At 39.0% G+C, this 18,577-nt stretch overlaps 1 protein-coding gene across 2 annotated transcripts; it reads left to right on the forward strand.

Moving 5' to 3' along the window:
• The first annotated feature begins 1,593 nt into the window (after positions 1–1,593).
• Positions 1,594–14,016, forward strand: SYT4 (synaptotagmin 4). Of its 2 annotated transcripts, none has more exons than XM_051803728.1 (4): positions 1,594–2,178; positions 4,981–5,795; positions 7,320–7,440; positions 10,485–14,016. In XM_051803728.1, exons 1-4 carry the CDS (start codon positions 2,145–2,147, stop codon positions 10,790–10,792), a joined length of 1,278 nt encoding a protein of 425 aa, XP_051659688.1. In that variant the 5' UTR covers positions 1,594–2,144; the 3' UTR covers positions 10,793–14,016. The 2 variants fall into 2 exon arrangements, with proteins under 2 accessions (XP_051659688.1, XP_051659689.1); XM_051803729.1 differs by having other exon boundaries at positions 4,981–5,789.
• The last annotated feature ends 4,561 nt before the right edge of the window (positions 14,017–18,577 follow it).

Below are 18,577 nucleotides of genomic sequence, written 5' to 3' on the forward strand. Positions count from 1 at the left end.
ACCAGCCGGGCCAGGGAGGGGATTGTCCTGCTCTGCCCTGCCCTTGGGTGGCCTCACCTCAAATATTGGGGCAGTTTGGGACACCACAATGTAAGAAAGATATTGAGCCATTAGAGAGTGTCCAAAGGAGGGCAACAAAGATGGTGAAGGGCCTTGTGGGAAAACCGTGTGAGGACACTGAGGACACTTGGTGTGTTCAGTTGGAGAAGAGGAGACTGAGGGGAGACCTCATTGCAGTTACAACTTCCTGGGGAGGGGAACAGGAGGGACAGGCACTCTGCGGAGACCAGTGACAGGATCCGAGGGAATGGCCTGAAGTTGTGTCAGGACAGATTTAGGTTGGATATTAGGAAAAGATTCTCCCCCCAGAGGGTGGCTGGGCACCCCAGGGGGGTGGTCACAGCACCAAACCTGGCAGGGCTCAAGGAATGTTTGGACAATACTCCCAGGCTCATGGGATTGTCCTGCACAGGGCCAGGAGTTGGACTTGGATGATCCTTGTAGGTTTCTTCTAACTCAAGATATTCTGTGGTTCTATTATTCCCTGGTCTTCCTGTTTAATTTTTTAAAACCCCGGGAGCTTCACTGACTTCACTACTTGAAAGTGGGACAAGACATGTTAGTTTCCAACTGGCCGATCATGGAGCAAGATTATGCCAGACTATGCCTGCATCTGGATTTTGTTATTTAGAAAAGCAACAACACCTGTTTCCCATTTATGCAGAAGAATTAGCAGTTGGGCTCCAGACTTGGCTGCTATTCTTCCTTTTGAATCCAGGAGAAGTCAGATGCCAAGTGATGGCTTTTGCAGCTCTGTTTCACCACCAGGTAGCTTGGGTTATTATATGCTGTAGCAACTCCAGTTACAGGCAGCCCTGCTTTCTTATCCCGTTCCCACCCATTCCTCCTACCTGCCAGACTGCCCCTGTCACCCCATCATACTCTCAGTTTGCACTGGGAGACAGACAGCTAAACCAGTAAAATCTAGAAGTACCTAGGTAGTATCATCTCTTTCCGAGACCTGCAGGAAGGTCAAGAGGATTTCCAAAGTGGGGGATTGAATGTTTTTGTGGGGGTGGATGGTGGGAGGAAGCAGGGAGGAGGCACAGGGACAAGTCACATCCGGAGTTTTCATGACTCAAATTTAGTAAGTGTATCACATTAGTCATAGGAAAAATGTGTGCCCTGAAGTTGGAGCCCAGGTGTCTGGACCATCTCATGTTGGCATCTCTTTCATGTTGTTGTAACATGTCCAACTGATAATTAATCAAATAAATAGATTTTCCCCCAGCCCAAGAGGCACACCCACAAATTTCAGAAGGTGTGCTGAATCACAGACATTAGCATTTCACTGTCTGTCTGATGGAGGGGGGGAGCTCATAACCTGCAGCAAGGCAGTTAAAATAATCAATGAGTGCGTGTTTAATCCTGAGAAAGGGGAGGGGGGGTGGGAGGGAGGGAGAGAGACAGAGAGAGAGAGAGAGAGAGAGAGATGAAAGAAGGGAGGGAGGGTGTGGTGGCTGGGGAAGGGGGGGGGGGGGTGGAGGGAGGCGGGAAAGGTGCTGATTTCAGCCCTGTAGCGTCAGGATTGCGTCAATTTGGGTTTCAACCACGTCTTCAGTCTCGGAGCAGAGCTACTCAGAAGAGCCAAAACAGGAAGGGAGTTGCAAATCAGTGTGCAAAGGGGAGGACCGAAGGTTCCCCTCCCCCTCTCTCCTCCAGTCCCCTCACAGTCTTCTTCTCCACTGTCCCCACTGCTCGTGTCTCTGGGTTTTGGGGAGTTTTTTGCTTTTTTGTTGTTGTTGTTTTTTCCTCCTTTAATATATAGACTATTTTTTTTTTAACTGAGCTGGAAGACAGTTACTCGGGCGCTGTGAGAGCCGGGGTAACAGCAGGGCAGTGCGTTTGGTGCTCCGGGCAGTTCGCTTGGCATCCGGGGAGGCGGCTCCCGCACCCCTGGACCGCGGCTCCAGCACCGCGGAGAGCGAATCCAGCACCGCGGAGAGCGGCTCCAAGCCCCGGGGAGCAGCTCAGCACCGCGGAGAGCGGCTCCAGACCCCTTGCCAGAGGCTCCAAACCCCGACCAGCGGCTCCAAGCCCCGCGGACAGAGGCTCAGGACCCGCGGGCATCGCACGCCCCCAACATGGCTCCGATCGCCGACACCCGCCAGCAGTTCGGTGAGTGCATCCCGTGCATCCCTGCCCCGGATCCCTTCACTGGGGGACGGGGGCTCTTCCCCTCCCCGGGAGAAGAGCAGCCTCCGCTGAGCTACCCAGTGCCTCCCAGTACGCAGCTTCTTGGGGGGAACCTGGTTCCCCCCACCCCACCCCCTCCAGTTCTGTTCCATCTCAGAAGTTGTGTGAATTTTCTTTCTTTCTCTCCCCTCTCTTTCTTCCTCCTCACCCATTCCCCCCTTCCCCCGGTAAAGTACCGGAAGAGATAAAGAGGTTTGTTGCAGGTGCATTTTTTGGATGAGAGAGATTTGTTTTCCGTGTCTTGGTTAAAGTAGCATGCCTCCGGAGTTAAATGATGTAAGTGCATCCTGTGACACACAGAAAATCTTTGTTCGAGACATTGTTGGAATAATTGTCCTTCCTTCCTTTTTCTTGTTGTAGGTCAATCGTTAGTTAAAGTGAAAGGCAGTCTTGCAAAGAGCATTGTTAGGAAGATGAAAATACAGGATTTCAGTGTTTTTAGCTGAACAACTGCATCTTGAGCACATTGGGTGCACCGAGAATAGCAAAATGACAATGAACTTTTCAGTTTTGTCATTTCTATGCGCTGGATGTACTGTGATACCAGAAGTTTCAGAAACAGTCATATAAGTGCATTATAAAATACATACATAAATTGCTTTACTCAGAAAAACAGTAAGTAGAAACATTTCTGAACTCTGCTTTGCAAATATTGACTCTAGTGTACATTATATTTGGTCTAGCAGTGGTTTGATTCAAAGATCATTCCACTGACTTAAGTGAAGAGAATCCAGATTTATATCACATAACTGGAATAATAAGTTGCCCAAGAATCAATAGGTGATGCTTCCTATTAATGCACTACCTTGAATGTTAACATTATGAAAACTGCAAGAAATTCAGGTTGCAACGTAACTAGCTGTGAATATAAAAGCATTTTAGTTACCACTTTATATTCTTTCCTATTCCACCCACTCGATATTTTTAACCACAATTGTGACATCATGGTTTTCTAATTACTTATTTAAGAAAGATAATTAATATTTTAAACATCAAATTGATTTTACCACTGCTTTCAGCAGTTGTAGAATTAAAGTAGAACATAATATCCATTACTATAAAAAGTCTATCATCTCATGAGGAAGTATTGCAAATGTGCAAATCATTCTTAAAAGCCATTAAAGTATTCTGATTAGTTTTCAATTACTTTTAACCTTCTACTTTTATATCATGCATATTTAAATTTCTGAAGCCCAGGGAGTTCCTGAAACTCAGAGTCATGTGTTTAACTTAGGGAAAATACTTTTATTTATGTATAAGATTTTCATTCATTTCAGTAAGTTCTTACAATTAAGGATATAGACTGGTACAGCTCGTAGGTGTAAGGAAAGTGACACGAATGTTGTCAGAAGAAATTAATATCCAGGTCTGATGCTTTCTGTGCTGGAACATTATGTCCTACTTTGTTCTGATAGTATTGTTGTGGATTTTTTTTTTTCTGAATCATCCCACTAAAAAGCAAAGGTATAGTGGCAGTGCATTTATCTGCCCAACTTTTACCTGGATGGAGCTGATTCAATGATATATACGGGGGGATACTTTTGCTTTACTCATCCAGAATGATCATTTGTGAGAGAACCACAACTGTTATATAATTGCCTTTATGCATAAACAATGTCATTCCATTAATATTCTACTGGACATCCACTGTTGCAGGGAATAAAGATTAAGCTCTGATTGTTACATTGTGGGAGGTTTAAACTCATTTAGTAATGTTACTTATGGGCAAAATTGGATTTCCAATTAGATGTGCTCATTTACCCTTCGATGCATGCTTTGAAGGACTAATGATGCTCTATATGTAAGCAATGTATCCACATGGCAATGGAGGTTGTAAGACTTGTTCAGGTTTCTCTTTATTCAGTTGTAGGATAGGATTCATATTAAGGTAGAAGAGATTTAGTATTTTAATGTTTCTCTTATATACTCCTAAGAAGTACTGACCCTTTCTGTAAACTCCCCATAAGCTTTGATTCATAGTGTCTTAAATGCAAAGCTTGATGGTTATCAATGATACATATAACAGGTTTTTTTCAGCTTTGAACTCACATGTGACTACCTAATGTCACATCCATCTGGAAAAGACACTTGGTATGTAATTATTCTAAATTTTCTTGATAGACTTCCTCCTGCAAAGTATTGAAAATCCCAGTGAAACTGTTGAGTGCTATAACCTCCAATTAAACTCACTTCTTTCAAGAGATACCTCCAGGCAATTATGGGATCAGACCATAAAAAATGAGTTAATTGAGTGTACAAAGTATTCTAGGAAATAGTATGAAAAACAGATGATGTATCTATAAGTAATGCATATTTCAGAATATGTTTTATCTAACCAACAAAGCTCCATAAACTCAAAGCTGAAATCTTCTGAGAGCTGGTATTGCTCACAGACATATAAACTCAGAAACCACACACAGAGGCATGAGATAGTCGAGAAATTGTGAACTGGGATTATTATTAGGATGGGAATAGTATTTTCCTCCCTAACACTCTCTGTGTGGAAAAATACTAGCACAACAAGCATTCCTTAGTGTGGGACTACACTCTCTTGCCTGCAGGTGGCGAGCAATATGTACCATGCAAAGCACTTTCGGTCTGTCGATCCTGCTGCTGTTACCATCTCGTGTCAGTCTGGTTTGCTAAATTAGTACTTTATTAAATATCACACAGAGTCCAAAGCATCACTGCTTATGTGCTTGTTGCTATTTATTTGGTTTGCAGATGAAATTCCTACAGTGGTTGGGATCTTTAGTGCGTTTGGCCTTGTCTTCTCTGTCTCTCTATTTGCTTGGATCTGCTGCCAACGCAAATCTTCCAAATCCAATAAGACCCCTCCATATAAGTTTGTCCATGTTCTGAAGGGGGTTGATATTTACCCTGAGAATCTCAACAGCAAGAAGAAGTTTGGGGCAGATGATAAAAGTGAAGCCAAGAACAAATCAGCAGTGCCAAAGAATTCTCTCCATCTTGACCTGGAGAAGAGAGATCTAAATGGCAACTTCCCCAAAACAACCACAAAAACGCAGAGCTCTCCAGATCTTGACAATGCTTCTCCTAAGCACTTTGCAGAAAGGAAGAAAGATTCAGTATCCCCCGATAGTTTAAAATCCATCACGTCCCTGTCATCTGAAGATAAACAAGACAAGCTAGGAACTCTCTTTTTCTCCTTAGAGTACAACTTTGAGAAAAAGGCATTTGTAGTGAACATCAAAGAAGCTCGTGGACTGCCAGCAATGGATGAACAGTCAATGACTTCTGATCCCTACATCAAAATGACAATCCTGCCTGAGAAAAAGCACAAAGTGAAAACCAGAGTGCTGAGAAAAACCTTAGATCCAGCTTTCGATGAGACTTTCACGTTTTATGGGATCCCCTACAGCCAAATTCAAGACCTAACACTTCACTTCATGGTCTTGAGCTTTGACAGATTTTCCAGAGATGATGTCATTGGAGAAGTCCTCATTCCCCTCGCTGGAATTGAACTCTCAGAAGGAAGGCTGCTCATGGACAGAGAGATCATCAAAAGAAATGTTAGGGTAACATCTTATTTATTTAAACTTTAAGAATGTTGTGCTAGTGTTAGCTATGATTCTTGGGTAATGCTGCCACCATTTTAGAAAGAAAACTGAAAAAGCTCACCATGTGATTCATGGAGATGCTTTCATAATGGCGGTATGAGGAAGCCATTACATAAACGCAATCAAAAAAAACATTAAAATGAGCATGTTGCAAGAAATTGCTGATGTCCTAAACTCTAATTGTTTATTCAGCTGGTCCAGCAGGTTTAAGTGGACCAATTTATGCCAGGTCAAATGGCCTCAATCTAGACCAATTTGTTTTTAATTGCTTTTAAATGAAAGAATATAAATATTTGTATATTATTCCCTTACTCTTCCCTCCCCTTTTCTATTTGATGTCATTCTTTCTTAAATTTTACTGAAGTCAATGTAAATCTTTCATTTCTACTACATGGGTTGTGTAGCAGATTCTTAAAGAATGTAGGTAGTCTTTAGTTACTGGAATTGGAACCTGTTAGGGACCATACTGTTGATGCAGTAGTCTGTTCTTGCACTTTGGTGCTGTTACTACCTTCTGTCTTGTGAATTTTGACACAAGCTGCAGCTTTGCTAAAGATAGTAAGACACAAGGGAGAAGCCAAAAACTTACTGAAGTCAATGGCAAAACCTACTGACTTCACTGGGATAAAAATATTTCACACCCTGTTGTCTCATTTCTAAATATAAGGATCATTTACAGCCATCACAGCTGCAAGACAGAAATGCACATGCATCACACACACTTCTCTTAATCTCTACTAAGGAGGTGAAATGTGTATTGACTTTCAATTTGATTGTTTTCAAAGAGCAAGCATACCGCCAAATCAAATAAATGTCTACTAGGCACCATACCTATAACTAATATTGTTATTTTGCAATTCTATCACTATATTGCAACAAATATAACTATATCACTGGTCTTTTGTTGATAACTTATTGGATTTTCTGGTATAGAAAGTACTTGTTTCTCTTGTTTTCCTTCTTCCTGAGAAATAAATTACTGTTAATTCAAATCTAATAATCATAGAGAAATTCTTTGATCTCACCTTCATTTAATGTGCATTATACTGTTTTAGAGAGTGTCAGGAGCTAACAGCTTGAATCATTCATGTTAAAATGTTTTACTGAATATTTTTTATTTACCTTCATTTGATTTCCCCTCTCCAATACATCTATATGGAATTTTATTTTGGTTAAGATATTTCTTTGTTTACTGAGATTTTTTTTCTCGGGACGTAGGATTCCAATTCTATCCTCTGAAGCTAATGATGCCATGTAAACCTACACTTTCATTTATTTATTATTTATTTTTGTTCAGTCTGATAAGCAATCATAAGAAAAGCTATATAACTAAAGTAGAGGGAAATTATATCCACTATGTTATATCCTTTTGCATAGTTTTAGAGCATACATTATGTAACATTTCATAAATCTTCTTAATTCTGTCAATATAATTGCTTATAAATAGTTTTATTTCTTTTTTCTTTTCTTTACTTTCCTCAGAAGTCATCTGGGCGTGGAGAATTACTGGTGTCTCTCTGTTATCAGTCTACAACAAACACACTCACTGTTGTTGTTTTAAAAGCCAGGCATCTACCTAAATCTGATGTGTCAGGATTATCAGGTAATGGTTTTAATAATGGATGTGCCCTAAGAATACAAAAGAGAATGAGAGAAGACAGCTGAAATGCAGCATTTCAAATCCCATAAATGCAGAAATGGTGTTTCTATTATTTACAACCTATTCATTTTATTCATATCTAGGTCAACGTTTTATTTTCAGGATATGTATTTTACAAATTTGTTCTTCAATCACACCAAAAAAAGGTGGCATCTGTTAGCAGTGGAAACCAATGAGTTTTTTGATTGTCTTGAACAGAATCCATCTGCCATTAGTATGAGATGTTGTTTGCAGATACTAAAAGCTTTTATTTATGACAAAAAAATCAGTTTATTTGTGGAAGATCAGCATTGAATGAGATCATCATATGGTTTATCTCAGCTTTGCACCAAGAAAAGCAACCAGTACATCTGTGTTGAGTTTGGAACACTGAGCACTAGCATTTCTTTGGCAAGGTGAAAAGGTGAACTATGCCAGTGTTGGAAGCAGGCTGTAACACAACACCCATGCTTTATCATGATCCAAACTTAGGGTGCACTAAGATGGATCAGGTTTTACCCTCTCTCCTCCTTGACTTATGCCATTTCTCATTCAGAGGAACCTCCTTTGAAGCCAATTCTAGAATTGCATTTAGATACACAGTAAGTCTAGATAACATAATAACAGTATAAAATTTAATGTTAAATATATAAGGATAAGACTAACACACAAAAACAACAGTAGACAACAAAGGACTACTGTAGCACATCTACTGCTGATTCTTTATACAACTGATAGTCTCTCATTTCACAGGATTGTTTGAAAGAAGCAGAAGATGAAGTAGTTTTGGGAAACACTGCATAGTAATTACTACAGCCAATAATACAGTTTTTCTATTTCCCATATCAAGAAATACTCTAATTTATCTAGAAAATCAACCTATTCTGAATCTAATGCAACAAAACCATAGATAACTCCCCTCAGGCTCCATTTAAATCCTCCTTCTGATCTCAATTTTGTTCACATATCAGAAGGAGAAAGGATATAAATGGAGCCCAACAACCTACTCCATTAAAAGAGAGCATACGTACTTTTAACAATCCATCCCAAAGTCACATGAGAGGTTGGAGGTTTCATGAAGGCAGTGCGACAGCAAGCTGATCTCAACAGACCAAGCCTGGCTAAGGTTTATACAGGTAGGAAAACAGATTGATTAAAAAAACCTGCTCACAACAGCCACCTGGACCCCACAGAATATCCAAACTACACATTTGTTTACTGCACATCTTACCAGTAAAGCTATAAATTTTTTTGCTCTTTCTGCTTCCCTCAGTGGAGCCTTGCTAACCATAATGGAAATTTAGTATTTCTACAGTATTTCTACAGTATTTCTACCTGGACAACTACTTCATTTAGGCAGTTCCTCATTGTTTTCTTCATCCATAAGGCCAGGTTCATAAGATATTTGGGTGTCAGCAGTATACTGCACTCAGGACAGTTATTATTTCCTCTGTAACTTTCCCCTCATCCCAACATTAATCTTGGACAAAGAAGAGGATGAAATAGTGTTTCTATGGGATAGACCAAACAATTGCATAATTTAACCTCCTTAGAAAGAGGGATTTTTTTGTTTTTACTCAGAAGCTGTTCCATTTTCACAATCTCCTTGATTTCCTTGGTCACTCGTGTTGAGGTCTCCAAACAGACCTAATGAAATCAAGTGGAACACTCTGGAACTTATCTAGTACCTGGTCAGAGACAGCAGTCAGAAAATGTCCTTTAAAAAGAAATGAAAAATAGTGTGAATCATCTGATGAATATTGATTTTGATATTTTTAATGTTTGTGGGACACATATTAATTTCAAAACCAATGAACATTTTCATCACATGAAGCTTTATTTCTGATATGTTTATTATGGTGATGGAGTATGAAAGTGAAGAGGTATTGTGTTATACCCCACTCCTGGTAGACTGCTTCAAGTTCAAAGAAAAAAATACCTTTTAATCATCTAACTATTTCAGTCTGATAACTCTGACATAACATTTGTAAATACAGGTGAGTTTTAATATTACTTTTTCTAAAAAAGTGTTCAACTATTCTTGATAATTAACTGGGTAATCGTTTACAAAGAATATCTTCTTTGACTGAGTCCAATAGGAAAGATTTTGTACTACATCACTGCACCATGAGAACCTGGAAACAGGCCCACATTTGCACTGAATAAATGCCAAGGTACTTGAAAGCAACGGTTTTTAAAATGTTCTATAGAATTCCTCTGAAAGAAGAAATATGGCCATTGTTGAAGACAATAACGAGGGAATCTCACAATAATTGAATAATTATAGGGAACATAAACACTCACAGTTGTTTGACAGCTGAAAAAAATGGACATTTTCCTTTCCCTTATTCAATAATAGTAGAGTACAAATATAAAGTCAAATACATATCTTAACAACAGACATACCATTGCATTTAAGGTTTTGTGTCAAATTTGTTCAATAACAATCTGTGGCAGCAATTTAATCAAACTGATTGACTTTGGTAGAACCACAGCAGAAATATTACATCCATTTTTCCATTCTCTCAGCAAAAGTTTATTCTCTTCTTTTTGAGGCTTTTCTTTGCATGAGTCTTGTTATCACTGATGGTAAAATGTGTGTAAAGCAGATTTCTGTTACACATAAATATGTAATGATACATATTCTTCAGAGTCCCTCGGAAATTTGTGCACTTTCAGACTACCTTTGCAGGTAGTAGAGATGCTGTAAGGGTTAAAGGACTATGGAACTGGATTTATCTCATAAAGGAGACACCTGCATTTGATCACAGTCTAAACTTCACTGGCTGTCTTGGTCATATCTTTGGTGACTGTAAAGGGACATCGAAGGGGTAATTCAGCTGTAAACAAAAAGATTGGATGAGATGAATCATCTTTCATAGCTTGAAACATCTACTCATTGCGATGTAATTACAGTGGATAGTTATGGAATTTACCATTAATTGGATGGAAGAATTTCTAAACAGCACTCTTCAATATCTCACGTGTGCTCTTTCTTTTCATTTCAGACCCTTATGTCAAAGTGAACCTATACCACGCTAAGAAGAGAATTTCTAAAAAGAAAACCCATGTGAAGAAGTGCACCCCCAACGCAGTGTTCAATGAATTGTTTGTCTTTGATATTCCTTGCGAGGGCCTTGATGATATCAGCATTGAATTTCTGGTTTTAGATTCAGATAGGGGGTCAAGGAATGAGGTCATTGGCCGGTTAACTTTGGGATCTTCAGTAGAAGGAACAGGTGGAGAGCACTGGAAAGAAATTTGCGAATATCCTAGGAGACAAATTGCCAAATGGCATATGTTATGTGATGGTTAGCAGCTTAGAGAGGGATTGGAACTTTTAAAACTATATATATTTCCATAGGCAAGGAGCAATTTTTTTTCTTTGCTATGTATAATTACTAGCTTTTAATTACAAGACTTTTTTTTTTTTTTGGGTGGGGGGGTTGAAATAAAACTGAATTGAATTATCAGAACAGAAGGTAACTAAATTTTCACAGTAAATAACAGAATTTCTGTATCATTAGACTTTAGCATAATGGGATCAGATTCATATTATTCTAGAGTTTAAATAGGCTGTAACTTCTGAAGCACTATGAACTTCAATAGGAACAGACTATATTTTATGAAAAAGTCACTGGAAACTTTATTATTACTGTTATATAGAAGAAGATAACCTCATTATAATATAGCACTAGCTTTGAAAAACCCACCTATGGCTTATTGATAAGGGGATGAATTTATAAAAGCCATGGGGAATGAAGGTGAGTAGGAGGGGAATTCCTTCTGCTCCTCCACCAAATCCTTCTTTTATGAAACTTTAATTACTGTTTGTAAGTTTTGGTTATTTATACTTTGATCATCCCAAAGAATGAAGAGGTTTTCAACATTTTGTTTTACATATCACCGCACGTGCAACTAGGTTTTTTATGTGTGGAAATACTACATCATTATTTACACTTGGATTTTTTAATATGTATTTATATAGTTTGTTTTATTACAGTGACCAAAATAGATTCATTCTTCAAATTGTTGAGTAAGTTAACAAACATTTTTTTGTTAAAAGGGCTCCTTTACGGGTGACTGTACATGTTACAGTATAGCTAGAATTTGGTGTTTGATATGGCTTGTATTTTTTTCCTCTAGGTAGGATTACACTTTAAACATTTCAAGCCATAGAAAAACAATTCTGTTGAGCTGAGGTAAAACACAGGATATTACAGTCAATGACTTTTCACCAATTATTTTTTAATCATTCAATAGTACTTAAAGAAAAGCTGTTTCTTTTTGTTTGTTTCATTAAAGAATTAAAAAATAGTGAGACAGAGAACAAAATCTTATTCTGCTGTTTAACTTCCTGAATTGTAATTAATGTCATTACAGTCAGTACCAATATACAAATTTAAAGCATTTTTAAAACTTTTGCAGAATAGGAAATCAAGCTCACATTATAATTTCTCAAGTATTATGTAGACAAAGTACTTGGAAAGTGCTTTTCACTTAGATTAGATTAATGTACATTACTGATTGTACTGAAAATTGGTGGTGGTGGTAAGGGAAAATAACATTCTGATTTCATATCAGCATGACACAAGTCTATTTAAACTTAAACTGTGTCAGGCTGAGGAAATAGCAAGTGTAACTATAACAAATATACAAGTAAAGTATTTAGACCTGTGAAAGTTAGTCTTGGTCACACCAGATAGGTTTTTAGGTTGTCAGAACTATAGCACAACTATAAGCAGATTATTTCCTATGGTTTGTGTTCAAATTGTGTTCAAACACTAATTTCTGATACAGAATTGTTTGCAAATATTAGTCCTGCTTCATTTTCAATTACAATATATATAAAGAAGAAGATAATGATGTTAGTTGTTGACATAAGAAGGATTTTAAAAGTGGAAAACCATTTTCAGTATTTTTCCATCCGTCATTTTGTCATGTGTAGTCCCATTGAAGTAAATGAGACTCTTTGGGAATTAAGGTATTGCTCAATGTGAGTAAAGGTAGCAGGATGGGCATGCCAGGTTAAAAAAAAACACAAACATACATTGAATGTCAAACTACTTTCATTAAACAACAGACTTAGGTCCTATTAAAAACTATTGGGGATTTGTTGTCTACTTTACCTGTTCTCATATGGCCAAACTATGTTTGCAGGAAAGGACACTGAAATATGAAATATGCAAGTAGACAAATAGTACTGGAAGAATTCCATTGAGGTTCTTCCAGGTTTTGTGTCAGTATTTTCTCCAGTTTTTGAGAATGTGTTTGATACAACAGTGTTTATAGATTTCTGTAAAAATACATTTTCAAAATAACATAAACATGCTTTTTATGATGATGCTCAATGTAAAAATATTGCGTATTGTATGTATAAAGGAGAGGAATCTTTTTTGATTATTTCTTTAGAAAGTTGATTAACTGCTTAAGGGCTAGAGTTTGCCAGCCACATCCAAGCAGAGCTAATCCAAAGCCACCAAGTGAAAGGAAAGATGCCCACAGGCTTCAGAGGGGTTTGAAGTGCATTCACAGAGCAAAAGTCTTCTTCTGAGTCAACCCAGCAATGTCACTGGGACCGTGGATAAGGATAGATAAGGGGATACCGTTTGATCCGATGGAGACTGGGAGAGTTTAAGTTCGGTATCACACAACCAGAGTTGTTACAATTTCTAGTAAGGAAAGAACTATACTGAAAGTGATTGCATGAGAGTGGGATAGCTTGTAATTAACGAGAGATGGAGGTTCTGTGTATTGGCCCATAAGTAGTACATTGTGTCTAAAAATCAGATGACAGGACTCATCTGTCTCCAATGGAAACAAAATACAACATTAGGAGATAGTAGTTCCATCTTTCTGAATTAAAGCTGGGCTGTGATCATCTTTCATTTTGCATCCAACAAGTCGTCATCAATTTTTTCTTAATTTTTTTTTCTTTTGAGTTTCTGTAGCAGCTTGAGGGTTAATATTTCTACCAGCTAAATGCAGTTGTTGCTGGGGGATGGGGGGGAAGCAACAGAGGAGGGAAGAAAGACACTTTTATCAAATCTAAAATACCCTGTAAATAGATTTGATTTTTTCTTTTTTTTTTTCCATTTGAAGCAATGTTTAGCTTGGAAAGTTGAGTAAAGGCGACTTGTAACTCATTTTAAACCAGACAAGGCAGGAGCGAATGTAGACCTGTACTGAGATGAGAAATTCTGCTGTTTTATAAAGTATTCAATTCTCATTGTGAATATCTTGAACTCTGTTAAGGATACTGTACTGTATTAAACATGTAAAAAATGATGTTTGTCTAAGTAGCTTACAAAAATAATAACTCCTTGAATGGGAGACTACTCATGTCTGGAGATCTGTCGTAACTAAATACCTGATTCGTTATGGTGTTGTAACTTAATAGAAGCTATTCAAGAGGAAGCATGGTGTATGAGATTTTGTAAGTTATTTGTGCTGGTTCTGTATGTTGTGCCATCTGTGTAAGACAAGAATAAACTGCTGCTTTTGTTCATCCCATCCTAAAATAACTATCCCGCCAATGTATCTTTTCGAGAGATTTTGGCTATTTTTTGTGTTCATGGTCTACTTTCTCATGTTCTATCAAAAAAAATTTGACTTGCAACATCTTCCTCTTCTCACAGAGGTGGATTAGACTTGTTCTGCCAAACACTACCCATGCATATCACATGTTCTTTATTCCTAGCTGCTTGCTGCATACTTATATTAGTCTTGGATTGTACTGTACACTCAGACTATAACCTGGAACACAGCCCTACATGGACTAATATACAGATGTAAGAAAGATTGAATTCTGATATATTAGGTGGAGGAAGCAAAATTCAAGTCACATTATCTTGCTGTCATTTTAAATGTTTTCCATAATTCATGTCAGGAACCAGCTTATCAGATGAGTTTGGAAGTTATGGTAGAGAAAGCATTCATTCAACTGCTGTACACAAACACAAAGTTTGATTCTGTGGTCTCTAAGCTTATTAGGGTATTCACCAGCACAGAACCAAAAACTAGGGAAGGAAGAATGCAACTGCAGCTGGGATACACATTACCATTTAATGACTACCATTGTGAGCCTACAACCAGTCAACTGGAAGAGATCCCTGATCCTTTTCACAGAAATCAATTACAGTATCCACTAGCCAAATGCATGAAATGGAACCTCTTGCATGGTTATAAGGGGCTTACAGAATAGTGTTAAACCTCAGGGATTTGTCCTCCACAGAAGAAGAGGAGATCTGTAAGCCCCTTCTATTTTTACAGCATCATGAATAGCAACATGGTACACACACAGTAAAAATACATATCCACAGATGCCTATGAACAACACTTATCCTAAACTGAGATTCAAATATGTTCTATGTAAAGCTGCTACCTTCTTATCTGCTCTCTGCCTTATGATGCCTCATGAAGGTGCTGAACAGCTCATGGTACTCTTGTGGCTGCTGTAACTGGCACTGACATTTGCTTTGCTGCTGGTGATCACTGTTTGGTGCTGCAAAGCCCTTTGGTGTACTGAGACCACTGCTCCACCTTCACCCAGTAATCCTGCCCAGCCCTGTGGGGAAGGGCTGTGTCTCAGTACACTGTGCTGCTCCGACTCCTGTGTCTGTTCTGCAGCCTTGGGCTTGGTCCTCTTGTGTAAAGTACCAAACTTCTCCAGCAGCAGCACAAACCCAACAGGAACTTCCAGCATTAGAAGCCCAGAACTATCGTTGCATGCTCAGAGACGGTCACTGGTCAGCAGACATCCGCCTATTTGAACTGCACTGCTGATGGTGGCCCCTCTGTTCATAGTCCCTGTGGTGTCCTGAGAAGTTCTTCCCCAGCCACCCCTCCACAACCATTCCCAAAATGTTACTCCAGGCTGAGGCCTTCCTCCCAGGTCTCATATCTGGACATTGAAACACTCACCAGTTGCTGGCATGTGCCATGGCCCACCCTCACTACTCCTGAAGCTGCAGCAGCCCCAGCCACAGAACTTACAGAAGTCATAAAACTTCTGGAAAGGTATACCTGTTTCTCTTTAAAAGTTCAGGATGTCACTCACCCTGCAGGTCCGGTGGGGTTTCTTACTGTGAATCTTTCTGACAGTAACATGCTCTTAGGCCATTAAAGAACAGGTTGAGTCTGACTGGGTTTGCTTTTTTGTAAGTGGACATTTTGGCATGGAATTTGGGTTTAAGTGAAACATACAGGAACGCAAGGTCCCACTGGGTGACAGGTAAGTGCTGTAGGCTGTTATTGAGAGCAGCCTCACTAGGGCTGTGGTTGTACACAGGGCTGAGACAGTAGCTGTGTGCAGGAGTTCTGAGTCATAGAGTTCTGGATTGTAAGATAAATTAGAATAGATTGTTTGCAATGTTAAGTTAATGTTGCAAAAAGATCCCTGTCTTTCTTCCATGTAAGAAGTACTGTGTCATGAAAGGCTCTAGTTCTAACAAAACAGAACAAAATAAGAATAAAAGAAAAAAAAAAGGCATTAAATTCAACTTGAAGAAGTTCAAAATGTACAAAGAACCATGGTAAGATAATTTTCTTTGGAAATTGCAGGTGAAAAAGCATAATTTTACAACAATATCATTGCTGTTACAGTTCTTTTTTCCAGCCAGCTAAGGGTGCTGTACGGTGGCTGTGATATTTAATTTAGTCTTGAAGACAACCACAGGGATAACCACAAATTTTCTCTGACAGATGCTCTAAATATTTTACATGGCTCAGAAAACACCACTGTTTTAATGGAAACAAGTAAGAAGTGTTTCACAGCATCGCTTATAATATTGATTACATCTCTGTAATACTGAAATTGACTTCAGGATAGTGTGAATGAAAATTTTGGCTGGACAATAGCAGATGGACAGGGAAATCTCTGAATGTCTGCATCTGAGGTGCCTCTCTATATTGATTTGTAGGGCAAATAAACAGTATTATAGCCTCAATTTTCCTTACAGTATCATGGGATAAAGCTTAACAACATCAATAGTAGATACTAACTTTTGTTATGAATTACTATTTTTGTTGTTCTCTGGGGCTGTAATGCTGCTCTGGGGACTGCATTTTCGTGAGATAAATCCCTCAGAGCTGAGTGCTCAAATGGATATATAGGGAGAAGAAAATAGATGTGAATCACAAATAGGCATATAACAATACAGAATTATCCCAGGCTAAAATCAGAAGTTATATTAAACAGCAATAAAAATTATAGATAAGTAAATCAGTTTGAAGTGCACATTAGCAAAATGCCAACAGAGAAAAAGAGGTAGAAGTCTAATACTTTTTCAGAACTAGCAAACATAATGTATAGTTGGCCTCTGATACACCTTTATAAGTCATATGAGGAGCAGCTGAGGGAGCTGGAGGGGCTCATCCTGGAGAAAAAGAGACTCAGGGGGGACCTTCTTGCTCTCTACAACTCACTGACAGGTTGGGGCTGGGCTCTGTTCCCAGACAATGAGTGACAGAATGAGAGGACACGGTCACAAGCTGCAGTAGGAGAGGTTCAGATTTGTAGTGAAGCAGCTTTGACCTTGAGTTACAGATGTGGCCTGGCAAAGGAACAAGTAAAACCTCATTAAGGAAGAAAGTGTGAGAAAGAGAAGAAAAACAACTGCAGATAGAAGAATGTGTTTGGATATGAGAAGAGGTGCCGGTGACCTGTCAGGAGACAGGATGGGGCACGTGCACAGAAACTGGAGACCAAGTAGTGATGAGACACAGACGTGTGAACAAGAACACTTAACCAATGACATATATTATATTAGCGCGTGGACAGAGGAAAAGCAGATAAAAAGAACAGGTTTGTTTGTAATAAAATCTTTTGCCTGCCAACCTGCAGTCTGAGAACATCATTTAGGCCACTGTCACAAATTGGACATCAGGAAAAATTTCCTCACAGAAGAGGTTGTTAAACATTGGAAAGGGCTGCCCGGGGAGGTGGTGGAGTCACCCCTCTGGAGGTGTTCAAGAAACAACTCAGTGCTATGGTCTAGTTGACAAGGTGGTGATAGGTCAAAGGTTGGACTTGATGACTTTGGAGGCCTTTTCCAACCTAAATGATTCAATAATTCTTTGATTTTGTGATTTCTGTTGTGGTTTTTTTTTTCCTCTTAATCACCCAGTCAAAGCACCATACTCTTATTTTAGCCTTCTCTGATACACATCAGTTAATGGTCATTTGTTCTAACTTTAAGTTCACTGGGTATGATTGGTGTTACATTGACTTTGAACAAGGGTTAAAAGGGTTGAATATTGCATTACTTTATATTTACAAAAATTGTCTGAAGAACTGCCGAGGTTTCACTGTTAGGAAACACTTGGGAACAAGGCTGATGCTGTCAGGTTTGGACTGATATGATGATACCAGGAAGCTTAGCTTGTCACGAGTGTTCCTCTGCCCTACAGGGAAAGCACTTTGCTTTCATTCTTAGTTAGAAGAAAGAAAGAGGGAAGTTTTGAGCAGGGCTACTTTCAGAACAAGCTGCTTGGTTTACTGCTCTGCTCCAGGCTAAGTACCTGCATTACTTGTTACTTTTTTATTTGTCAAACCTTAGTTTTGCTGCCCTAACAGACCCTTTCATAAGTATGAACTGATGACAAGCAGCCCTACCGAGAAGGACCTGGTGTGCTGGTGGATGAGAGGCTGGACATGACCCAGCTGTGTGTGCTGGAAGACCAGAGAGTCAATTGTATCCTGAGCTGCATCAAAAGCATTCTGAACAGCATGTTGAGGGAGGAAATTTTCCCCCTCTGCTCTGCTCTGCTCTCATGAGATCCCACTTTCAGTACTCTTTCCGGCTTTGGGGAACCCCAACATAGAAAAGGTATCAACTTTTGTTGGAGCAAGTCCAGAGCAGTTCACCAAAATGATTAGAGGGGTGGAGCACCTCTGCTGTGGGGAAAGGCTGAGAGAATTGGGATAGTTCAGCCTGGAGAAGAAAAGGCTTCAGGGTGACCTAGTTGCAGCCTTTCAGTACTTGAAGGGACCTTGCAAGAAGGATGGAGACAGACTGTTTACAAGGCCATGTAGGAACAGTACAAGGGGAAAGGCTTCAAATTAAAGATTTAGATTAGATATTAGGAAAAAATTCTTTAC

This window comes from Manacus candei, unplaced genomic scaffold (assembly GCF_025592945.1).
Source record: "Manacus candei isolate 608988 ecotype Guabito, Panama unplaced genomic scaffold, ASM2559294v1 h1tg000059l, whole genome shotgun sequence".
Classification (NCBI taxonomy): Eukaryota; Metazoa; Chordata; class Aves; order Passeriformes; family Pipridae; genus Manacus; species Manacus candei.

Coding starts and splice junctions, on each gene's coding strand:
- SYT4 (XM_051803728.1), top strand. CDS start 2,145: ATGGCTCCGATCGCCGACACCCGCCAGCAGTTCG. Junction 5,796..7,319: donor TCATCAAAAGAAATGTTAGG/GTAACATCTTAT, acceptor TACTTTCCTCAG/AAGTCATCTGGGCGTGGAGA. Junction 7,441..10,484: donor TGATGTGTCAGGATTATCAG/GTAATGGTTTTA, acceptor TTTTCATTTCAG/ACCCTTATGTCAAAGTGAAC.